This window comes from Mesocricetus auratus, unplaced genomic scaffold (genome assembly GCF_017639785.1).
Source record: "Mesocricetus auratus isolate SY011 unplaced genomic scaffold, BCM_Maur_2.0 Super-Scaffold_100004, whole genome shotgun sequence".
NCBI classification, from domain to species: Eukaryota; Metazoa; Chordata; class Mammalia; order Rodentia; family Cricetidae; genus Mesocricetus; species Mesocricetus auratus.
Genome location: NW_024429189.1, coordinates 2,083,455 through 2,108,979, shown reverse-complemented (window position 1 = coordinate 2,108,979; position 25,525 = coordinate 2,083,455). Strand labels below are relative to the sequence as shown.

At 50.1% G+C, this 25,525-nt stretch overlaps 1 protein-coding gene across 1 annotated transcript; it reads left to right on the top strand.

Moving 5' to 3' along the window:
* Positions 1 to 707: 707 nt before the first annotated feature.
* On the top strand, positions 708 to 13,601 carry Slc27a4 (solute carrier family 27 member 4). The gene is made up of 13 exons (XM_005085470.4): positions 708 to 844; positions 2,277 to 2,443; positions 3,706 to 4,100; positions 5,307 to 5,465; positions 7,315 to 7,384; positions 7,486 to 7,577; positions 8,387 to 8,496; positions 8,726 to 8,935; positions 9,099 to 9,225; positions 9,982 to 10,119; positions 10,328 to 10,492; positions 10,564 to 10,710; positions 12,748 to 13,601. Exons 2-13 carry the CDS (start codon positions 2,283 to 2,285, stop codon positions 12,903 to 12,905), a joined length of 1,932 nt encoding a protein of 643 aa, XP_005085527.1. The 5' UTR covers positions 708 to 844; positions 2,277 to 2,282; the 3' UTR covers positions 12,906 to 13,601.
* The last annotated feature ends 11,924 nt before the right edge of the window (positions 13,602 to 25,525 follow it).

The following is a 25,525-nucleotide window of genomic DNA, read 5'->3' as shown; positions in this document are numbered from 1 at the left end:
GTTGAATTAGATTGGCTGCAGTAAGTTCCAGGATGGTGTGACTACAGAATAAGACCCCATTTCACAAAACAAACAGGATTGGCAAGGTAGCTCAGGGAAGGTACGTGTTTCCATGCCTGAGGGCCATGCCTAATTTGATCCTTGGAGTCTACATGGTGCAAGAACAGAACCAACTCCCCCAAGTTGTCCTCTGACCACACAAGGGCTCTGGTACAGGCATACACACACACACACACACACACACACACACACACACACACACACACAAATAAGCAAACAAACGGAAAAGACAAACAACTCTATCTAAGGATTCTCGAATGCCCATGTGGGCAGGTATATTCTCCCTGGGTCCTCTGTTCCGGGAAATCGGGAAATTGCAGAGAGGAATGACCCAAAGGGCAGATCTGCACACCTCATGACCATTGCATTGAAAGCATTAAGGCTACTTGGACTACAATTCCCAGCATGCCACGCAGCTCGGCCTACCACTCCCAGAAAGCCGCGGGGCAGCGGAGGCAGTGGCGCGCGCAGGGCTGGCGGGGCTGGGCGGTGTCGGGCGCTCTGGGGCTGGGTTGCGCTGAGCCGCACGAGCTTTGAGTCCTCGCCCTCTGCGGGGACAGAGCGGAAGGCGGTGCTGCGGGCCGGCACAGCCGGTGCGGGTGCGGGAGGTGGGCGGGGTGAAGAGCGGCGGAGGTACAGACCCTACAAGGGCGCGGAGCAGTCCCGGCGTGCTGAGACTCGGCTGTGTGCGTCCCGGGGCGGCCGATGCCCCCAGCGCTCCGCACTCCGCTGCCGCAACCGGGCCGCATCCTGACCAGGCGCCGCGCCGCGCAGCCGCAGCCGGGTGAGCTAAGTCGGGGACGGCGGCTTTCTGAGCGGGGGAGCATGCCAGGCCGAGAAAGGGGATATCGCGGCACTGGCTGGGGCTGAGGGGCGCGCCCTCCCTCTCTGTCTCCCAGACCTGCGCTCTGGTGTCCTGGCTGTCTAAAGGGGCAAGTCGGTCCGCGGCGTCCCCTCCTGGCTTATCTCCTCTCTCAACGGTCTTGGACCGACTTGTAGCCTTTTTTTTTTCTTTCTTTTTTTTTTTTGAGTGGCTATGGCAGGTCAAAGCGCTAAGGATCTAGGCGATCCTGCATTAGTTCTTCCACCCCTGGCTTAATGCATTTCTCCAAAAGATGGTTTCTTTCATAAGGGGTTCTCTGTGGTCCAGGCCGTGGTCCTCCGCTTAGCTTAGAGATATTCGAGCTACTTCATATCTTTGACCTTCGGTTCTTCCCAAGAAAAGGAAAGTCCTAAGAAAAGCAATCCATTAGCTGTCCTCTTGACCAAGTTAATAAAGAAGCAGGAATAGAGCCTGGCCTTAATCTCTGCTCAGTTCTTCAACACAGCCTTTCTCCTTCCCCTCAACGCTAGTCCCCAAAGAGTCATCTGAGTGGCTTGCTGAGTGTGTGGGTGTAGGTGACTATTGTGCGTTTCCAACAGCCATCTCCTTCCACCCTACCCCGGGCTGTCGCCTCTCTGACCCCTTCAGCCTCTAACCCATTTGCTGGCTCGCCCTCTATGGACCAGTAGAGGCACAACGCTTGAATCCGTGGGCAGAGATTGTGCAGGGCACCCTTCCCAGGAAGCTGCCCTTTTGGTGTTGTCATCTCCAGAACCTCCTGGAGTCCCTGGGAGAGGAGTCAAGCCAGAGGCATTTGTACCAGTGCCCACCTCCCAGCCGTCTTGGTTCGGGTATTTGAATATAGATGAGTGGATTTTCCTATTTGTGCTGGAAATGTTCTAAGAACAACCTTGCTAACCCAGTGCACAGAGCAGAGTGCTATGACCTGAAGTAGGAAAGGGGCTAGCCCAAGGTTGCTTGACAAAGTGGCCAGAGATAGAACTAGAAGCTAGACCATCCTCTTGCTTGGGGTTTGTTTGTTTTCTTTTTTAGACAGGGTTTCTCTGTATTGTTTTGGAGGCTGTCCTGGAACTCGCTCTGTAGACCAGGCTGGCCTCGAACTCAGAGATCCGCCTGCCCCTGCTTCCCGAGTGTGGAATTAGATGCATGCGCCACCACTGCCAGGCTAACCCTGGAGCTTTTTACCTCAGTCCCTTCCAACTCGGCATGGAACTAAAGCCTAGAACCTTATTCTAAGCCACTCCTTCTGAGGTGACTAAGCAATCCCCATAGGTTGACCCTTCGGGATCACACTGAAGGGGCTGCTGTGTCAGGAGGTGGAGGCCCCTAAGGAAATAGTCATTTGAATCCACTGACCACCTTGTACCTGCAGGTCACAATGCTGCTTGGAGCATCTCTGGTGGGGGCGCTCCTGTTTTCCAAGCTGGTGCTGAAACTGCCCTGGACTCAGGTGGGATTCTCCCTGTTGCTCCTGTACTTGGGATCTGGCGGCTGGCGCTTCATCCGGATCTTCATCAAGACTGTCAGGAGAGATGTCTTGTGAGTACCATATCTAGCCCTTCTTGGGGTCTCAACTGCTGTTATTCCCACCCGCATAGGACAGCTGGGTCACAAAGGAACAGTTGCTTCTTCATGCCCTTCTCCTGGCAGTCATACCAGGGACATCCATCTCTAAGGTCAGTCCCAAGGAAACACCTAAGCGTAAGACTCCCTGCCTGGGGCAGGTTTTGGAAGCTGAGGCATACCTAGAGCAGGTTTGTTGAAGAGATGTCTGTGAGGAGTCCCGAGGACACTGGTTTATGGCAAGGTGAAGAAGACCCCCAATGGAAAAGGACCTTTCCTCAGAGTGGCACAGGCTGGATGTTAGCACAAGCCCTGAGTTAGCTGTCTGGAAGAAATTGATGCCAGCTGCTCTAATACCAGGTGCTAGGCTGGTTCTGAGACCCAGAGAGGAAGAAGGCAGGCTCCTCCATCTGCTAGTCAGGAGGTAAGAAAGGGACGAGGTCACTCTCTAAGCAGGCTGCAGAGACCCTAGCAGTCCTGCTCACGCCTGTGTTCCAGTGCCCAGACAAGGAAGCCTCCCCTAGAGCAGGCAGCTCAGTGTTTGTCAGTCAGGGCTGCCTATAACAGGAGGTATCACGTGGCCCCACAGGAGCTGTGGGACGTGGGATGCAGGGAGAGGACCTCAGGCAAAGAACTTAGGCCAAGAATGCAGGAGATCTGGAAGGAAAGGACTGTTGGTGAAAGGTGCCGTGCGAGGGACAGGGGGAGGACAGTGCACAGCCAAAGGACCCAACACGGGCAAAGACATAGAAGCAAGAGGTTGGTGGGGTGACGCACGCCTTTAATCCCAGCACTCGGGAGGCAGAGGCAGGCGGATCTCTGTGAGTTCCAGACTAGCCTGGTCTACTGAGCGAGTTCCAGGACAGCCTCCAAAACAATACAGAGAAACCCTGTCTCGAAAAGCAAAACAAGCAAACAAACAAACCAAACAAACAGAAAAGAGTGGAACTCTAGAGTTGAACCCCTGACTTTGGATTGTTGGCTCAGTTACATTCGACCTCTGAAGCCCTGAGCCAGCTGTGGCACTGTGAAAGCCTGGGTTTCTTTTCCCTCCTGCATCGAGAGAGTAACTGTAGGGTCTCTCAGTGAGGCCATGTAGATAGTGCCGAGCCCCCAGGAGGAGCTGACAATCGGGAGCGTTAGAAAGCTGGTTCCTGAGACTCCAGCTGTTAGGACGGCAGCCTAGGTGGCTGGCGTCTGCCCAGCTTTGCGCTCATGGCTTCCTTGCTCTTGCACAGTGGCGGCATGGTGCTCATGAAGGTCAAGGCAAAGGTCCGACGGTACCTTCGGGAGCGGAAGACAGTGCCCTTGTTGTTTGCCTCAATGGTACGGCGCCATCCCGACAAGACAGCCCTGATCTTCGAGGGCACAGACACTCACTGGACCTTCCGCCAACTGGATGACTACTCCAGTAGTGTGGCCAACTTCTTACAAGCCCGGGGCCTGGCCTCAGGCAATGTAGTTGCCCTCTTTATGGAGAACCGTAATGAGTTTGTGGGTCTGTGGCTGGGCATGGCCAAACTGGGCGTGGAGGCGGCTCTCATCAACACCAACCTTAGGCGTGATGCCCTGCGCCACTGTCTTGACACATCAAAGGCACGAGCCCTAATCTTTGGCAGCGAGATGGCCTCAGGTGAGCTCTAAGTGAGAGACCCATGGGACCTTGCATTCTAGCCCCCGTGGGAGGTCATGTGAGTCTCTGGGCATCAGGACCTCTGGACCCTGCTGGGGATACTGGCGAGCATGTACGGTTTCCCTATCTGCAATACCACAAATCTCAAGCAGGTTCTTGCTCTGAGGCACTAGCAACGTGGCCAGTGCTGGCTGGTCCTTGGGTAGATTAGGCCTCATCTGCTTCATCTGTCCACGGGGAACAGGGATGCAGTCCCTACTCTCCTCTCAGACCTGAGTTTTATTTATTGCCGAATGTGCTGAGCATGGTGCTTTGCCCAGCCCTATCTTCACTGAGATTGAGGAGAAATGTGTTGCTATCTTGGTTCTTGGATGATGAGGCAGGTTCAGAGGGAATGAGGCGTTCACCCAGAGTCACACAGTTACACGGCAGGACTAGGGTTTTGTCTTGGGCTGTTCTTTCTGCCCATACTGCTGTGGTCATGGGATAATAGGAACAGTATTAAGGTGCTCCAAGTAGAAAAGGAAGCATACAGCAGGGCAAGAGGTTTGAGTGAGTCAAAAGGAAGCCAGAAAGACTGAGGATATAGTTCATTCCTAGCATGTACAAGGCCCTGGGTTCCACTCCTAACCCTGAAGACAGAATTTAAAGTTAGAGAAAGCAGAACCAATGGGACCAGATCTTCTCGTGCCCAGAGTGAATAGAGTCTGTAGCTTCAGGAGGCCTGAGGAAAAGTTTCCTGGGAATGGGAGCCACAACCTCCTCTTGTCCTCTAATTGGTCCCCCACAGAAAGTCATAGAGTAGGTAAAAATCTTTGTGTGAGATAGAGCCATCTCTTCCATCCTTAGTGCTCACTTTCCTCATCTGTAAAATGGGCTGATGGTAGCTGACATGATGAGTACTAATGATCCCAGCACTAGGAGACTAAAGCAGGAGGATTGGATTACATAGCAATGTCAGACCTGATATATAGCTATAGTTTTTTAAAAGCAGAGGACAGGGAGGTAGGGAATTGATGCTGGTAGCTCTATGCGAACAGGAGGCATGGGTAAGGCATTGTGTCCTGGCAACAGTGACTATGTTTTACCCATTTCTACACACCAGCCAGTCTTCTCTAACAGCATGCTTAACTATGGCATGGCATGGCAGAGGTCCTGGGAGCACAGGGCTTCTTGCCTTGCTGACCTGCACTGTCTACTCTTCAGCTGTTTCTGAGATCCATGCTAGCCTGGACCCCTCACTCAGCCTCTTCTGCTCTGGTTCCTGGGAGCCCAGCACAGTGCCCGCCAACACAGAGCATCTGGATCCTCTACTAGAAGAGGCCCCAAAACACCTGCCCAGTCACCCTGAGAAGGGCTTTACAGGTGGGTTTCTCACCATCCTGGAGGGTTCTAAACTGAGCCAAGCTGGAACTAGGATGGACTCTCTCGGGTTACTGGTAAGGTGGCAGTGTCAGATTTGTGGAGCAGCCCGTGGTAATGCCTGATGTGTAGGACTGTGTGCACCCTGCAACATGCTTTGAGTCTTAGCCAGAAGTTGAGGTGCAGAGGAGGGTAAATGTGAGAGCCTTGGCATATCCTTCCAACTTGTTAAGTGTAGGCTCTGCCAGGTCTCAGCCTTGCACTGAACTACTTTTGCCCCCTCCTCTAGGAAACCTTCATGGAGTCTCTTTTTTTTTTTTTTTTTTGATTTTTCGAGACAGGGTTTCTCTGTATTGTTTTGGAGGCTATCGGTCCAGCCCAGCCTCGAACTCACAGAGATCCGCCTGCCTCTGCCTCCCGAGTGCTGGGATTAAAGGCGTGCGCCACCACCGCCTGGCGAACAGTCAGTGCTCTTAACCGCTGAGCCATCTCTCCAGCCTCCTGGAGTCTTACTCTATATTGGTGCATGCTGTCGCTGTTTTCTTCCCTGAAGTCTCAGAGCCTACTTTATTGCCTGTTGAGCCCTATCTGTTCTGGCTCTGCAACTTCCCTGTGTCACCAGGGCCACTGACCTGCCCTCTGAGCCTCCGGTCCACTGCAATAAAGTTGAGGATAGTAGCAATCTACTTTATGAGTTTATATTAAAGGTTAACCCTGAGGCTAGGGTATTGGCAGGAAGGACTTGTTGACTTGTCATTGCCTATGTTAACTCTCCTATCTCTTATTTCTTAGCTGCTTTTGGAAGGTACTTGAGGGCAGGGACTATGGCTGGTTTACTTTGGTGCCCTTATACTGTCCAAGGCTGGCACACAGCTGGTTCTACACAACCTGAGGTGGTTGCTTTATCATCCAGTGGAGCTCTTGACCTCCAGAGAAACACACACACACACACACACACACACACACACACACACACACACACACACTTCCCTCTCTCAGATATGACAGCCTTCACACACACACACCTCTTCCTCTGATATGACTGAGCCTTCACACACACACACACACACCTCCCTCTGATATGACAGCCTTCACTCACACACTCTCTCTCTCACACACACACACACACACACACACCCTTCCCTCTGATATGACTGAGCCTTGTGGCAGCCCCCATTTGGGATAGACATCAGTGATACAAAGTGGCCATAATACCTGCTTCCTTATTTTATTATTTTCTCTGGTTTTTTCAGACAGGGTTTCTCTACATAGCCCTAGCTGCCCTGAAACTCAGTATATAGACCAGGTTGTCCTTGAACTCACAGAGATTTGATGCTGGGATTAAAAGTTACCATGCCCAGCCTTTGTTTCTTATTTTGTCTGTCATGTAGTTCTCACTATCCTTTAGCTCTCTCTGTCTCAAACTCATGGAGATCGACCCACCTCTGCCTCCAGAGTACTACATTAAAGTTGTACACCACCACTCCCAACTGGTGCTCCTCTTGCCAACTGATAGTCCCCGAGGCAGGCATCCCTTTCTTCCAGAAGACCACATGGCACCGTGACCTTTGCCCCTGTAAGCCTAGCCAGGCATCCCAGGTTTCATCAGCCCTGTGCTCCCATGCTTAGGCTCGATGCTGAAGTCCTGTCTTCATCTGACTATCCCACTCAGCTGGGACCTCAAGGGGACCCACCCTGTATTCATCTCAGCCCTGCTCTTCACTCAGCCTGGGATGGGCAGGTGCTGGTCCCCGGAAGAAGAGCAGGAAGAAGTACTAATGGGCATGCACTTTCCCTCTCCCTGCACTGCCTTCGCTGGCCTCACAGTGACCTGCATGTCTGTTCCCTTCAGATAAGCTCTTCTATGTCTACACGTCAGGAACCACGGGGCTACCCAAAGCTGCCATTGTGGTGCACAGCAGGTAAGGGGCAAGTGCCCGAGGGCAGAAAGTATGCTGCGTGGGACTGGGCAGCTTCCTTCTGCACTCCAGGGCCACTGAGCTCTTTGCCCTGTACCTTGAAGGTATTACCGTATGGCTGCCCTGGTGTACTACGGATTCCGCATGCGGCCTGACGACATTGTCTATGACTGCCTCCCCCTCTATCACTCAGCAGGTAACCCTGGGCCCGCCCTTAGCTGCCCTACCCTGTGTCTTTAGGAGCCCCACATTTCTAGGCAGTTAGAGTAGAAACATGGAAGCTCAAATCTGGGTTCAGATTCGGGGAAGGCCATTGGCTCCACTGCATTCTTCCTGTCCACTGATGGTGACATGAGACTCCTAGTGTGGGTCAGTGTCCCAGGGGGCATCTGGCCTGCTGTGTGTTGGGACTGGTTTCTGCAGATGTGTGCAGCTTTGCCGCTTGGTTATAGGGACATAAGGAAGACAGCGTGAGTATCATTCTGACCTCCAAGATACTTCAGGGATATCTGTGTGTTTGGAGGGCGCAGGGGCTTGTTGGGGACCTACCTGACACTCAGGGAGAGATGACTTAGTGAAGGTAAGGGAGGGGCAGGAAGCCTGAGTGTTACATGTGCAGAGACCAGTGGTGGGGGCGGAGAAGACCTGGAGGAGACAGATGCCAGACAGAAGAGCAGTCATGTTTGGTTAAACGGCAGCTGTGGAGACTTGGGGCAACCTAAGAAGAGGTTGACTCCACACTCTGGAGACATGTTGGTAGAGGTGTGGCCAGTTAGTGTAGCAGGACAGAACAGGAGGAGACGGGGAAGGGCCTGTAGAGAGGCAGGGCTGGGAGCTGGCTGCTATAACCCAGCACTTGGCGAGTGGGGTCCTGTCTTCTACGATACAGCAAGGTTGAGGCCTGCCTGACTATGTGAGACCGTCTCAAAAGAGGCAAGCCTGAATGACAGGCAGCTGTGGGGTTGGGTCCCTATCTCCGTAACCTTCAGGCCCCTCTGACTTCAGGAAACATCGTGGGGGTTGGCCAGTGCCTACTACATGGCATGACTGTGGTGATCCGGAAGAAGTTCTCCGCCTCCCGGTTCTGGGATGACTGTATCAAGTACAACTGCACAGTGAGTGAGAGGGGACAGCATGAGCAGCCCCACCCCTGCCTCCCCCTGCCACCCACATAGGGGCATCTGAACAGCTGTGACTGTTTGGAATGCTTCCTTGTTGAGACGGGAGATCTGAGGCCTAGAGAGGGAAGGGGCTGCTCAGCCCCTGGTGGAGCGGGCTGGGAGGATGGGGAGGTGATGAAGTGGGCACCCCCTAGAGCATGGACTCACACCACATCCACCCCAGATTGTACAGTACATTGGCGAGCTTTGCCGCTACCTCCTGAACCAGCCACCCCGTGAGGCTGAGTCTCGGCACAAGGTGCGCATGGCACTGGGCAACGGCCTTCGGCAATCAATCTGGACCGACTTCTCCAGCCGTTTCCACATCCCCCAAGTGGCCGAGTTCTATGGGGCCACTGAGTGCAACTGTAGCCTGGGCAACTTTGATAGCCAGGTAAGGCCCAGATTGGGGCTAATAGGGCTGCTGTGGGGATAAACCACATAGGCCGTAGGCTTATAGAGGGGTAAGCAGAATTCCAGCATGAGAGTGGATACCAGGGGGTCTCTAGCCCTGCTGTCTTATTGGGGAGTCCTGACCCAAGTCTTGACCTTTGCAGGTGGGGGCCTGTGGCTTCAATAGCCGAATCCTGTCTTTTGTGTACCCCATCCGCTTGGTTCGAGTCAATGAAGATACTATGGAGCTGATCCGGGGACCCGATGGCGTCTGCATTCCCTGCCAACCAGGTCTGCCCCGTGAGGGAATTGGGCATAGGGAGTTAGTCAGCCAGTATGGATAACCGAAAAAACAAAAACAAAAACAAAACGACCTGTTCTGAGCAGTGGGCTCTGGACTGCACATTACTCCCCTCTCTCTTGCCATCACTCCACCATGCACGCCTTCTTCCTGACCAGCCCCAGTCCTGGCCACTTAGGGCTGAATCTGGCTTAGACCCTTAGCCTATACCTCATGCGTGAGTCCCTCCCTCATCTTCACATGGGGCTGATGGCAGCACCTGACTCGGGGTTCGACCTGTGGTAAAGAATGTGAGAGCCAGGGCAGGAGCGGGCTCAGTGGTGCCAGATTGTTCAGATGTAAGTCTGGGCATTATTTGTTCTTTCCTGGATGGTTCACTGGACCCTCACCACTGATGACCCAGCACACCAGAACTGCCCAGATGGGCTTCCGGCTCTCAGCCGCCTTCCCTCTGGGAGACAAATGGGACTTTTTTGTTTGGTTGGTTTTTTTTTTTCAAGGCATGGTTTCTCTGTGTAGCCCTGACTGTTCTGGAACTCACTTTGTACACCAGGCTGGCCTGGAACTCAGAAATCCACCTGCCTCTGCCTCCTGACTGCTGGGTTAAAGGCGTGCACCACCACTGCCCAGCTCAAATGAGGCATTTCTGTGGCAGGCAGCATGCATTAAGTCAGCACAAGATGTAGGGTGCTTTGCGGGAGCAAACAGGTAGAAGAAACCACGTCCAACTGTCTTTCTCGTCCTAGGCCAGCCAGGCCAGCTGGTGGGTCGCATCATCCAGCATGACCCCCTACGCCGTTTTGATGGTTACCTCAACCAGGGTGCCAACAACAAGAAGATTGCTAATGATGTCTTCAGGAAGGGGGACCAAGCCTACCTCACTGGTGAGTCTCTGCTCTTTGCCACCCCTTCCAGAGGAGACAGGGAGAGATGAGGGAGCTTCCCCTGCCTCAGAGAACACATCTCTGGACTCCCCAAAGCCCAGCCCCTGTGATAGGACACACCTTTGAGCGTCACTGATGGCAGCAGCCTGGCTCAGCCTGGGTCAAGAGCTAGGCTGGCCCAGTCCTGACGCACCGTGCCCCTCCCTAGGTGATGTGCTGGTGATGGATGAGCTGGGTTACATATACTTCCGAGACCGCACAGGAGACACGTTCCGCTGGAAAGGGGAGAATGTGTCTACCACTGAAGTGGAAGGCACACTCAGCCGCCTGCTAGATATGGCTGATGTGGCAGTGTATGGTGTCGAGGTGCCAGGTGCGTGTGGGGAGGATGGTGGGTGTGTCAGGACACTGCCTGCCACTCACTGTGTGCCCTCCTTCTCCCAGGAACTGAAGGCAGAGCAGGAATGGCTGCCGTGGCAAGCCCCATCAGCAACTGCGACCTGCAGAGCTTTGCACGGACTTTGGAAAAGGAGCTGCCTCTGTATGCCCGCCCCATCTTCCTGCGCTTCCTGCCTGAGCTGCACAAAACAGGTCTGCTCCTTTATCAGCTCCTGGGTTCCAGGACTGGCTCTTGGTGTAGAATGAGCAGTTCCATGGCTGCTGCACTGTGGTTCCTAGACACGGGTCTGACTAGACATTAGGTTCTCAGAATCCAGTAGACCCGAGGGGGAAGATTCCAAAGGAATGCCAAAGATACGGAATGGGTTTGGTGTGGTAACACACCCTGTAATCCTTATGCTTCGAAACAGAGGCAGGAGGATGGAGAGTCCAAGGCCAGCCTTGGCTACACAATACACAGGCCTCTGTCTCAGCAACTACAACAAAGCAGCAAAATGGACTTCAGAGAATAAACCATAAAGCGCATAGGCAAAGAGGATACCAATAAATTGAGAGGAAAGGAAAAGAGAGCCCCAGGTCTGGTTGCTTTGAAAGTACTGTGCCATGGGGTAAGATAGGAGAGGCCATCAGGGCTATAGGCTCTTCCCGACTAGGATGGGAGCGAGATAGTCTAGAAACATCAGGAAGCCATCAAAGTGTTTGAGTAGAGTAGTAGTGTGGCAAGCTTCATGTCCTGCAGAGATCTCCAGCTGCTGGGTGGAGCATGGCAGAGGACCGTAGGTGTCTCAGGAGTTACAAGACGAGGGAGGGGTTGTTGGAATTGTCCCAGAGTGAGTTGTAGGCCCATTGTCACAAGGTGGAACAGTGATGTCCTATCTATTGGTATTGATGGCTTTCAGGAGTTCCCTGAGTCAGGAGAGAAGTGCCACAGACTCTTGTCTAGACCCACCCATGTTCTCCTTACTGTCCTTCCTGTCTCCATTGCTCAGTCTCCCTGGCTGCTTACCCTTGAGTACATTGTACTGACCCCTCCCATGTGTTGTGTCAGCTTCTGCTTTGACGGCAAGCCTTCTCTGGCCAATGAAGTCTCAGGTCATGGACACCTGTACCACATGAAACAGTGGGAAGGGCCAAGACTTCAGTGTGACACAGGGAAGGATACCGGTACCTCACAGCCTCACGACTGAGACTGATCTTTGTGAGGATTGAAGGTGTGACTTCTGTGCAGGGAAGCTGACAGAATGAACTACATGCAAAGGTCTCTAAAGGTCGCCATTCTGTGGGTTAGTAATTTGGGGTTTGGGTTCAACTGTATGGTGGTTAGTTGAGCTGCAGAGGCCTGTCTCCTAGCTGCCCTCTTCTGCAGCCCTGCCCAGCAGAGCTTTATGTACTGATAGGAATGTTGAGCATCTGTGGTGACAGCAAGTGCTGTGGAGGGATTGAGCATCTGAGATAGAGGTAGCGTGACTGAGGGACTGCGATCTTCCTTAATTTATGTGTGAGCAGTGCTGGTCCAGGGGCCTCACCTGGATTTTCTCTTTCACCTGGCTTCTTGTTCTTCCCAAGGCTTGTCTGGTCTGAAGGCACTCCCAAGAGCATGGTCAGGGCAATCTATGAGTTTGGAGGACATCCAGGGCTATCTAGTGAGTCCATATACAAAAAGAAAGGAAGAAAGAAAACATGCATCTTAGAATATGGTTAAGCACTCGGGAGGCAGAGGCAGGTGGATCTCTGTGAGTTGGAGGCCAGCCTGGTCTACAGAGCGAGTTCCAGGACAGGCTCCAAAGCCACAGAGAAACCCTGTCTCGAAAAACCAAAAAAAAAAAAAAAAAAAAAAAAAAAAATATGGTTAAGCACCTGCCTCAAGGCATTGAGGCTTTTACATCCAGTCAGGGCTCAAATAAAGGGAACCCAGATTCTGGCTTCCACTTTGTTGTCATTCAATGATGGTAGGCATATAGTGTCCCTTCTTCGGGACTCAATTTCCCTAATTGGGCCAGGGGTAGCACAGCTGCCCCTGTGTCCAATCCCACCGCTGTGCCAAGACTGCTTTGAGAAGCAATTCACTACGTGATGGATGGAACGTCACTTATAGACTGTAAAGAGCTATGCCTCTCCTGTACACTTCTCTTTCCCCCCTAGCTCTCTGTTTCTCAGCACTTGCCATCAGGTTTCTAAGAGTTCAGACCCCTGTCTTACACTTTCTGAATTTTCTTCCCTACTCCCTAGGGACCTTCAAGTTCCAGAAGACAGAGTTGCGGAAGGAAGGCTTTGACCCAACTGTTGTGAGAGACCCACTGTTCTATTTGGATGCCCGCAAGGGTTGCTATGTTGCACTGGACCAAGAGGCCTATACCCGCATCCAGGCAGGCGAGGAGAAGCTGTGATTTCCCCCTACATCCCTCTGAAGGCCAGAGGATACTGGATTTAGAGCCCCAGCTTCTGCCCCAGAGGGGTCCTGGGCAATGCCAGACCAAAGCTAGCAGGGCCCGCACCTCCGCCCCAGGTGCTGATCTCCCCCCCCGCAAAACTGCCAAGTGACTCACTGCCGCCTCCCCAACCCTGCTGAGGCTTTCTGTGAAAGTCTCACGTCCTAGCTCTGTCTTCTGGACCCCTGGACCCCAGGCTTACTGACAAGCCTTTAGGATGATATCTTCAGTCCACCAGGGCAGGGAGCGGGAGAGGGGTCACCAGGCTCCCTCCAAATGAGACTAAGGCAAAAGCCTCCAGACTCAGGAAGCCAAGTAGCCAGAGACTACAGTGGCTAGCCATCTGGTGTCCACAGAGGATCCTGGTCCAGAGCTGCGAAAGTGTCACCTGGACTTGCCTGCATCTCTGGGGAAGAGAGGACAGCATGTGGCCACTGACCCTTGTGTCAAGAAGTCATGATCACACTCCTTGTTTCTCCAGGTTCCCTGCGTCCTTGTCTTGGGGAGGGTGGGGAGGGGGGGCGTTGTGTGTCTCAGATGCAGCCTTCCTGCCTGTCTGTGAGTCTGTGTTGCCTTCACCTCGGTTCTAGCCTGACTGGGTGCGGCAGGTATGAGGGGAAGGCTCAGGGGCCAATAAACTGCCTCAACCCCTCAGTCTAACTCCTACCTCTTGCCCTCTGGCCCCTTCACTTAGCACTTGGGATAAGGCCAGTAGCTGCCACACTCCTGTCCCTTCCCAAAGATCTGCCTCCCCACCTCCTTAGGAGCAGTTGCACCAGATCTGACAGGGTGTTGCACATGTGAACTTGACCTTTGTAAGATGCATGTGTCGGCTGGGCGTTGGTGGCGCATGCCTTTAATCCCAGCACTCGGGAGGCAGAGGCAGGCGGATCTCTGTGAGTTGAGGCCAGCCTGATCTACAGAGTGAGTTCCAGGACAGCCTCCAAAACAATACGGAGAAACCCTGTCTCGGAAAAAAAAAAAAAGATGCATGTGTCTTGGGCAAGTACCTCAGGCTCCTGAAAAATGGGGATAATTGGGAGGATCCAGAAGCTACGAGGAGCCATTATGAAGCAGATGGATGCTTGGGGGCTTTGAAGGAGAGCAGTCCCCTGGACAGAACTGTCGCTAAGCTCTTACCCTGGTGTTTCCATTAGCTGGACATCTCAGCTATTTGAGGGTGACTCCATGCCTCCTCCCCACCTCTCTTGCGGCCGTGAAAGTCTCATGTCCAAGCTCTGTCATCTGGGCCAGGAGGCCTCTGTGTCCAAGCTAAGACTGACAGGCCCCTTTAGGATAACGTCTCTGATCCAGACTGAGGCTGCCTGACCTGCCCAGGCAGCACCCAGCAGTCAGCAGCATTTTGGCCCAAAGTATCCCAGCCAGTGAGCTCACAGCAAGTACAAAGAGTCCTAACTGCCCAGGGTAGGGACACTAAGGCTGTGTCTCCACCATTGAACCTTCCTGTACCTGTGAGCTGGGTTGGTTGTATGAGTTTTGAGATGGTTTTATGTGATCCTGACTGGCATTGAACTTGGTGTGTAGTTGTGGATGACCTTGAACTCAAGGTCCTTCTGTCTCCATCTCCCAAGTACTGCATTGAAAGACACATGCCTGGCTTGAGGAGGGTTCTCGTTGTTTTTTTTTTGGGGGGGTAGAGGGGGGGTTGGAGACAGGGTTTCTCTGTGGCTTTGGAGACTGTCCTGGAACTCTCTGTAGACCAGGCTGGCCTCAAACTCACAGATCCGCCCGCCTCTGCCTCCCGAGTGCTGAGATTAAAGGCGTGCGCCACCACCGCCTGGCATTTTGGTTGTTTTTTAATAACATGCATAGTTATGTGCACATGACTCTGCCTTCTGCAAACATGAGGCCATGGGCTTCAGAACCCCCCTAGAGCTGTAATTACAGGCAGTGGGTGCCAGGAGCCAAACAGGGTCTTGAGGCAGGGTGTTCTGTTTGTTTGTTTTTGGAAACAGGGTTTCTCTGTGGCTTTGGAGGCTGTCCTGGAACTCACAGAGTTCACTTGTCTCTCTGCCTCTTGAGTGCTGGAATTAAAGGCGTGTGCCACCACCGCCTGGTAAGGCAGGTTTTTTAAATGGACCATTCAAGAAAAGAAGCAGAGCATTTCGATTCTGGGTCACTCAGGTGTTACACAGGTAGTGGGAGCTGGAATGCAAACCCCAGCCCCTGCTCTTCCACACCACTCTGCTACGAATAGTGTAGAACACAGCAGGAAGCCAGAAATTGCCATTCCGCACAGACCTGTGGAACCTGCTGTGGGCCACACCCTGGACCAGCATCTGACAGTTCAGAGGCTTGGTGGCCAGAAAGAAATCCAAGTGCCTCGGGGGAAATGGCTTTTGATTTTTGGGGTACTCTCGAGGTACATCTGAACAAACCAAATGAGGCCAGAGACAACAGGCAGGTGTAAAGCAAGGCTAGGTGTCATGCCAAAGATGGCCAGCAGAGGGAGCAGGGGTCTCAGATTTACTGTAGGCCTTGCCTTCAGTGCCCAGCCAAGAAAGCCTAGAGAAGGGGATGTGCTTCTGGCCTCACCACTGAGCTGGTGTGAAAGTGACATTGAGTCCCAAGAATGGTCTCTGAGGACTTTTAGACTCCCAAGGTCTTAGGCTTAATGAAAAGTAACCTTTTCAGATGTTAAGATCTCATTCTAGGGGCTGGAGCAATGATCCAGTGGTTAAGAGCACTAGCTGCACTCCCAAAGGACCCAGTTTGATTCCCAACATCTGCAACTCCAAGTTCCTGGGACTTGGATGCCCTCTTCTTGCCTCTGTAGGCTGCACACATACAGTGCACACACATACATGCATAAAATAAAAGATGAAAATGTGCTGATTGGGTTCGTAGCCAGCCTGGTCTACAGAGTGAATTCCAATACACCCAGGGCTACACAGAGACCTTGTATGAAAAAAACAAAGATTTTCATCCTGGAAGCTAGGCCTGATGGTGGCTCATTTCTGTAACCCCACCACTGAGGAGGCTGTGGTGAGAAGATCTCCATGACACCAGGCCAGGCTGGGCTACAGAGTGAAACTATCTCAGAATAAACAAGGTACATGGGTTCAGTTCTAGTAGAGCCTACACCTTCTGCCTCCTTGGGCACTGCACATACATAGTGTACGTACATACATGCATACATGCATGCAGGCAAAATACAAATAAAAATAGCTGGGCAGGGTAGTGAATGTCTTTAATCTTAGCACTCAAGTGGATCTCTGGGAGTCCAAGGCCAGCCTGGTCTACAAAGAAACTCCCAGGACAGCCAGGGCTACATAAGTAGACTCTATCTCAAAAACTGGTGAGATAGTTCAGTACGTAAAAATGCCAAGCTTAACTTTGGTTTGATCTGCAGTACCTACATGGTAGAAAAAAGAATTGGCTCTGTAGGTTGCTCATCACACACACACACACACACACACACACACACACACAGGGAAGATAATAAATAATGTAATCAAAACATCCCAGACCAAGGTGTTTTCTTCATACTCCCACAGTAGGACTCCTCCCAACCCCTCCTTGAGGGCCTGGCCTCTTTTGGGCCTGTGTCTGGTCCAGGACCACGCTCCATGCTGTGTGAGTTCCATACACACTGTACTGTAGTTACGCAACACATTCTTGTAAAGTTAACTAGCAGTAGCTACTGACTTGGGGGCAGTACTTTACAGTTACAGAGCACATGTCTGTTCACCTGTGCAGATTTTTTTTTCCCGTTTTTCAAGTCAGGGTTTCTCTGGTTTTGGAGGCTGTCCTGGAACTTGCTCTTGTAGACTAGGCTGGTCAGGAACTCACAGAGATCTGCCTGCCTCTGCCTCTGGAGTGTTGGGATTAAAGGCATGCACCGCCCGGCTGAAAATAAATCTTTTTAACGTAGGATTATGTTTCAGAGGGTAAGAGGAAGATGCTATCATAGTGGTTGAAAATATAAATTGGAAATATAAGGGTCTGGAGAGACAGCTCATCTATTAAGAATGCATATTGCACAGGGTGTTGGTGGTGCACGCCTTTAATCCCAGCACTCGGGAGGCAGAGGCAGGTGGATCTCTGTGAGTTCGAGGTCAGCCTGGTCTACAGACTGAGTTCCACGACAGCCTCCAAAGCCACAGAGAAACCTTGTCTCGAAAAACCAAAAAAAAAAAAAGAATGCATATTGCTTTTACAAAGGACATGAGTTCAGTTCCCAGCACCAGTATCTTGTGGCTCAAAACTGCCTGTTAACGCCAGTTCCAGAGGTTCTGATGCCCTCTTCTGGACCCTGCGGGCACTGCATGCACAAACATACACATAATTAAAAATAATAAAAACAAATCTTACAAATAAAAACTGGGAAAGGCAGTGGAGCTGCATTGTTGGGGAGAGGGGTTAGAGTTGAAAGGTGAGTAGTGAACACTTCCTGATGGCACTTCACTCTCCTGAGACCCGAGCTCCCTTGGAGGTCACCACTTTCATACAGACTTGTTAAACACCAACCCTGAACAGGTACGATTTTATCCTCATACCACCGATGAGGGACTGGTAAAGCTTCTCCAAGTACCACAGAACCAGGAGCATGCACGCACACCCCACACACACACACACACACACCACACACGTTGCACTGGGCGAGGCTGGAAGGAGCCAGCCTCCTGCAACTCACACACTCTCACACACACGCAGACACGTTGCCTCCTGCATCACACACACACACACACACACACACACACACACACACGTTGCACTGGGCGCTGCTGGAAGGAGCCAGCCTCCTGCATCCTAGGAGGTCCGGCAGCGCTCAGAACAGGCTAGTGGCTGCCCAGGCTAGTGTAGCTATCGCTTTCAATTCCTAGGAAGAAGGTTAAATACCTTCCTGAGGCCCATAGAGGCTGCGGTGGCGAGGGCGGGGGCGATCAAAGGGGCCTGAAAGCACAACCACCCCTCCCCCGGGCTGCGGCTTCCTCCTGGCCTAATCATATTCTGGGCTCAGCCCTCGTCTTTGGCGGCAGTTTAACCCGAGCCAGGGCGGATTTCTTTCTCACTGATCTCAGCTTGACACCCAATTAGCACAAGAATGGGAGGAGGAAGCCTGCGAGAGGCGCCTCCCAGCCTCCCGGGGCGCGGAGGGGGCAGGCGGGAAGACAAAGGGCGCCCGGTAGCGGGGCACTCGGGCCCTCGCCTCCGCCCGCGACCCTGCCATTGTCTCCCTCGGAGCTTCAGAGAGGATGGAGGCTGATGCCCTGGCTGGCGGACTGGGGCCCCAGACCCTCTACTGCGCGGGATACGGGGGGAAAGTTATTTGGTTGAGACTCAGGCCTTAAGTGAGCAGCAGTGAGCGGCAGAATCCCAAAGGCACAGCCTTCTGGGACTCAGTTTTGTCATCTGAAAAATGGGGAGTACCTGAGTGGAATGAATATACAACGCGTATTCTATACGTAAAGCAGCTGGACCTGGGCATGGTAGAGCTCAGTAAACGCCCTTTGAAGCAACACGATGCTGAACCCGTATCGTTTCTAACTGATGAGTTAAGCTTGGACGGGAAGTGGTAGCAGGAAAGGAAGCTCACTGCTGCCAGCCTGAGGAGTTCTTTGCTGAGCCGTCTGTGTTCAGGTGAAGCCTGAACTCAGACTCACCAAGCCCTGATGGGATGACAGATGAGCCCACCACACTCAGCTAATGGGTTCTAGGGATTGAACCCAGAACACTGAGCACGGCCAGCACTCCACCAACATCCCCGGATTTGTTTTTAGTATATTTTTATTTATCTTGAGAACTTGAGAGAGCATTGGATTTCCCAGAACTGGACTTAAAGGAGGTTGTGAGCTGCCATATGATGACCTCTAGAGTAGTAGAATAGCAACAAGTACTTTTTTTTTTTTTATGTGCACTGGTGTTTTCCCTATATACACATGTCTGGTCTGTGTGTGGGTCAGATACCCTGGAGCTGGAGTTACAGACAGTTGTGAACTGCTGTGGATGCTGGGAATTGGCCTTGGTTTTTTATTTATACTGCAGAAAGTAATTTCAGGAGTAGTTAGTATGGAAGAAAGCTGGAGTTTACTCAGCAATTATTTTAGGGCTGGAAGATGGCCCAGTGGTTGAGGGCTTGCAGCTTTTTCAGAGCACCAGAGTTTGGTCCCTAGCACCCAAGTCAGGGCTCGTGGAAGCCTGTAACTCCATGTCCAGGGGATCCGATGCCCTCTTCTGGTCTCAGTGGGTACCCACATGAATGTACAAGAGCACTCACACACAAATCTAAAACCAAAAACAGTAGAAAGTAGGGTTGAGGAGATAACTCAGTCTGCAGCTCCAGTGCTGGGGAGATGGAGACAAGGGAATCCCTGGGGCTCTGGTCAGTCAGCCTACCCTAATCCGCAAGCCCTGAGTCCCAGTGAGAGAGCTTGATTGAAAAATCAAAGTTTGGGATTTCCCCTTGGAACTCCCCCCACACAAGGGAGTTTTCCTTCATACACCTTTTTTTTTTATTCTGTAAACTGGGCAGTGGTGGTGCATACCTTTAAATCCAGCACTTGGGAGACAGAGGCAGGCAGAACTCAAGTGAATTCAAGCCTGGCCTATAAGAGCTAGTTCCAGGACAGGCTCCAAAGCCACAGAGAAACCCTGTCTCGGAAAAAAAAAACCAACAACAAAATAAGTATTTTATGTATATGAATTTTTTGCCTGCGTATATGCACGTGTACCATGTATGCACCTGGTGCCCAAGGAGGTTAGAAGAGAGCTGTAGGACCTCCTAGAACTTGAGTTTGGATAATTGTGAGCTGCCATGTGGGTACTGGGAACTGAATTCGAGTCCTCTGGAAAAACAGCCAGAGCAGCTGCTGAGCCATCTCTCCAGCCCCTCTTTAATATATCTGGAAGGAAAGCCAGGCAACGGCACATGCCTTTAATCCCAGCACTTGGATCTCTGTGAGTTTGAAGCCAGACTGGTCTACAAGAGTGAGTTTCAGGACAGCTAGGGGCTACACACAGAAACCCTGTCTCAAAAACCTAATCAATCAATCAATTAATCTGGGAGGAAGGAGGGAAGGAAGAAGAAAGGAAGGGAGGGAGAGAGGCAGGGAGGGAAGAAAGGAAGGGCCAGGTTTAAGAGCTAGTCCAAACCTTTAATCCCAGCACTTGAAAGTCAGACACAGGTAGAGATCTCTGTGACTTTGAGCCAACCTGGTCTACACATTGAAGACAAGGATACATAGTGAGATCCTGACTCAGAAATAATAACTAAAATGGATGAGGAAGAACACGGAGATTAGCCAACACAGAAGTTAGAAAGAGGGTGGGGTTGCAGTGCAGTATTAGAACACTTACCAGGCATGCACGAGACCGGGGTTCAATCCCCAGCACTGAAGTGAAAAGGTAACCAAACATGTTAAGTTTAGCATGATGGTGCAGACACCTGTAATCCCAGAAGAAAAATAATTCAAAAAGAAAAACCTTTACAACTGGGGCTGTAAGATGGCTCAGCAGCTGTTGCCCTGAGTTCAATACATGAGACCCTCAAGGCAGAATAGAAATTGTCCCCTGACTTCCACACAGGCTATGACATGCACAGCAACACATACACACACACAAATACATGTAATAAAAAGTATATAATTATGCCAGGCGGTGGTGGCGCACGCCTTTAATCCCAGCACTTGGGAGGCAGAGGCAGGCGGATCTCTGTGAGTTCCAGGCCAGCCTGGTCTACAAAGCGAGTTCCAGGACAGCCTCCAAAACCCTGTCTCGAAAAACCAAAAAAAAAAAAAAAAGTATAATTATAAAATAAAAATCCATAAAGACTTCTTTAATATAACCTCAAACATAAGAGTTCAGATAAAGATACTTTAAAAATGTATAATCTTAGCCAGATGTGGTGGCGCACGCCTTTAATCTCAGCACTCAGGAGGCAGAGGTGGTGGATCTCTTGAGTTTGAGGCTAACTTAGTGTAACTTTGGTTTTACAGTCAGATCTTCATAGAAATACTGTCTCAGAGAGAGAGGGAGAGAGAGAAAGAGAGAAAGTCTGTGGGAGCTTCCTGAGTGAAAGTTACATTTAATATCTTTATTTATTTTTACATGTGCCAGTATTTTTCCTGCATGTATGCAGTATGTATGTGTTCCATGTGAGTATCTAGTGCCTGTGGGGGTCAGAAGAGGGCCCTCCTGGAACTGGAGTTACAGATAGTTGTGGGTCACGATAGTACTGGGAAGTCCACATTTAATCTTTTTATTTTTTGAAACAGGTGTAGGCAGAGTTTTTCTGCCCCATCAGTCAACTCTGCCTCACCAGCTGGCTCCCCAAAATAACCACAGAGACTTATTATGAATTATAAATGATCAGCTGATAGCTTAGACTTGTTGCTAACTAGCTCTTTCAACTTAAATCTACCACAGGGCAGCACCTTTTTTCAGTATGGCATGTTCCTCTCCAGCGTCCTGAGTCTTTCTCTTGACTCCTCCCTTCTTCTCTCCCATGCTCTTTTTGTCCACAAGTCCTGCCTAACCTCTACCTGCCTATCTATTGGCCATTTAGCCCTTTATTAAACCAAAGAGAGTACCACATCTTCACAGTATACAAAAAGATTGCTCCACAGCAGACTCAATCTCTGTAGGCTTGGTAGTCTTGAAACATTATATAGACCAGGCTAACTTAGAATGCACGGAGATCCATTCACCTCTACCCCGAGTTCTGAGATTAAAGACTGAGCAACTACCACACCTGGCAACATTTAATATTTTAACAAGAGCTATCTATTCGTGGAGTTGTGTTGTGGTTTTTTAAGTCACATTGTTCAAAAGATTGAAGATTAAGTAAAAGTGCAGAGTGATGGCTCACACCTTCATCCCAGTACTTACCAGGCTAAGGCAAGAACATTGTTGCAAGTTCAAGGTCAGCCTGGGCTACTCTCAAAAAATACAAAACTAAAGGTGTTTTGATAAACTTTTTTGTTGTTTTGTCTTGTCTTGTTTGAGACAGGGTGTCATTGTAGCACAGGATGGTCTCAAACTCAATACTTTTTGACTTTGTTGTTATTTTTGAAACAAGGTTTCTCTACATAGCCCTGGCTTCCAACTCATAGAAACCTGCCTGCCTCCGCTTCCTGAGTGTTGAGCTAAAAGGCCCTTGCCACCACACTGGCATGTAACCCATTTTAAAGGCTGATGAAAACAGTGGTCAAAGGAGGCCAAAAGCATCTTACTATACGGGGGAAGGAAGCATGACAGCATGGCACATATTTAGGCTATAAATATGATTCATATTGTTTTGTGTGTGTGTGTGTGTGTGTGTGTGTGTGTGTGTGTGTGTGTGTGTGTGTGTGGTGTTTTGTTTTGTTTTTTCGAGACAGGGCTTCTCTGTGGCTTTGGAGGCTGTCCTGGAACTAGCTCTTGTAGACCAGGCTGGTCTGGAATTCACAGAGGTTCTCCTGTCTCTGCCTCCCAAGTGCTGGGATTAAAGGTGTACGCCACCAATGCCTGCCAGTTTTGTTACTTTTTGTTTGTTTTTATTTTTTACTTTTTTTGAGACAGGGTTTCTCTGTGTAGCCCTGTCTGTCCTGGAACTCACTCTATAGACCAGGTTGATCTTGAACTCACAGAGAACCACCAGCCTCTGCCTCCCAAGTGCTGGGGTTAAAGGTGTGCTCCACCACCACTGGCCTGTTTTGTTGCTTTTTCAGGTTTTTTTTTTGTTTTGTTTTGTTTTTGGTTTTTCGAGACAGGGTTTCTCTGTATTGTTTTGGAGGCTGTCCTGGAACTCGCTCTGTAGACCAGGCTGGCCTGGAACTCACAGAGATCCACCTGTCTCTGCCTCCCGAGTGCTGGGATTAAAGGCGTGTGCCACTAATGCCCGGCGCTTTTTCAGTTTTTGAGACAAAGTCTTAGTTTATATAGCTGACATGTGATGTCACAACACCCTATTCTCCCAGGGCTATGCACCATCACTTTCAGTATGGGGTCATACTCTTGTTTGTGAGCTCCTCTAAAATGGGATTTTTCTTTTCCATCTTTTTTCCTCTTAAACTTTCTTTTTACTTTTTTTCCCACATTATGTATTTTGATCCCGTTTATTTCCCGTCCCTTTGTATCCACCCTTTACCCTTGCAACCTCTCTGCTTCTTTTCCTTTCTTTTTCTAGACAGTATCTCATGTATGCTTTACGATTACTTCTACCTTTGAGTACTGGAATTACAAGGATGCAATCTAGTGGTTTTTGCATTGCTAGAGATCAAATGCAGGGCTTTGTGTATGGTAGGCAGGTATTCTGCAGACTCAGTCATATCCCTAGCTCCCAAAATAATTCATTTTAAAACAATCCCATCCCCTCCTCCTCAAGTCTTCAATAGCCTCCCATTTCTCTTTAACTCTGAAATACTCACCTAGCTTATAGGACATGGCTTGGCTCCAGCCTACTTTTTTGTTTTTGTTTCTCTGTGTAGTCCTGGAACTCACTCTGTAGACCAAGAATTCAGAGAGATCCGCCTGCTTCTGCCTCCCGAGTGCTGGGATCAAAGACATATGCCACCACAGCCCAGCCTCTCGACTACTTTTTCAGCCTCATCTTTAGTCAAGCCCCTTGCTCTCCAATTTCCTCCATGTTTGTAACTTATGCTGTCCTCACAGCCATCTGGTTTACTCTAAGAAAGCCATATATATATCCCCAATCACCTGGAACTATGGACTGATCCCAGGCTCTGTACAGGGACAAGCATAACACTACTGGGCTACAACCCCACACGACATTTCCTTTTGTCTTCCTGGAGTTCTTTTGCATGTGGATGTCAAGGACAGACATTGGGTGTCTTCCTCAATCATCATTTTCCACCATATATATATATATTAAAAAAATTACTTTTAAGCATATTAGTTTTGTTTGTAATGGTTTATTATTTTTACTTTATTTTATGTGCATTGGTATTTTCCCTGCATGTATGTCTGTGTGAGTATTGGATTCCACTGGAACTGGAGTTATGACAGTTGTGAACTGCCATGTGGGTGCTGGGAATTGAACCTAGCTCTCTGGAAGAACAGCCTGTGCTCTTAACCACTGAGCCATCTCTTCGGCCCAGTATACTAGTTTTTTTTTTTTTCTTGCCTGAATATATGTAAGCGTGGAACTAGTTACAGACAGTTGTGAGCTGCCATGTGGGTGTTGGGAACCAAACCTGGCTCCTCTACATAGTAGAAGCCAGTGCTCTTGATCTCTGGGCCCTCTCTCCAGACAACCATTTTATATACTGATGCCCATTGGGGTAGTCTAAGCACAAGTACTACAGGGAGGCTGAATGTCTACCCATTCACTGAAGTGGGTGTTAGGGAATGTAAGATGTAGTCTTCCTGCCTGCAGCCTGGGCCCTGCCGAGCTGTCTGAACCCCCAGATAACACACAGGACACTATATTAATTATGAAGCTGTTGGCCATTTGCTATCATTTCTCATTGTCTAGCTCTGACTTAATTTTTTTTTTTTTTTTTTTTTTTTTTTTGGTTTTTCGAGACAGGGTTTCTCTGTGGCTTTGGAGGCTGTCCTGGAACTAGCTCTTGTAGACCAGGCTGGCCTCGAACTCACAGAGATCCGCCTGCCTCTGCCTCCCGAGTGCTGGGATTAAAGGCGTGCGCCACCAACGCCTGGCCTAGCTCTGACTTAATTATTGACCCATAATCACCAATATCTATTTTTATAAGGACTTATCTTTCTGAGAATGCCCGACTTGTGTCCCCTCTTCCCGGGAATCACATGGTGACGACTCCCTTCATTACATTTCCCAGAATGCTCCTAGACTCCTAGTCCCACCTATCTTGCTTCCCTATTGGCCAGCAGTGCTTTATTCAACAACCAATAAGAGAGACATATTTACAGAATGATATCTCCCATCAAGGGATCTTTTTTTTAAGACAGAGTTTCTCTTTGTGAGCTTTTGAGACTGTCCTAGAACTTGCTTTGTAGACCAGGCTGGTCTCGAACTCAAAGAGATCAGTCTGCCTCTATCTCCTGCGTACTGGGATTAAAAGGTGTGCACTACCATGCCCGGAGTAAATTTTTTTCTTATTTTGGCTGGTGTACAGGAAAAATTAGCAGAATCATTGTATTTGGAGTAAATGTTAGAATGAAATAGTTGTTTTTCGTTGTATCTATGGTAAACATTAGAATGAATAGGTTTTTTTTTTTCTAGAAGTACTTAGACCTTGGAGAAATCATTTTGTTAAACAGTGACTGTTTTCTATTATCTATAGAGTTGTTTTTCTGAAGGAGCCTTACAGTCTTTGCATGACTTTGGTCACAAGACTATCCTGCCAACCTGGAGGTCTTGAATTATTGAGTACTGCGGTATACACAAGGACTAGTTTCAGGGGTGTGGTGTTTTCCCTCCGACCAGGAGCTTTGGTATGAGGAACTTGTTTTACCTCCAAAAAACCTTTTGTGTAACAATAAATAAACACGAATTTGCACGGATATGCGAGGTTCATTTCACAGAAACTATTCCTCTCTGCTGCCAGAGAATGTAAAATTCATCTTGGAGTGATTCTCTTTCTTTGATAGTCTCAGGCAACACCGAACAGCCGACAGTTTGGTTTCGCTTCTGAGAC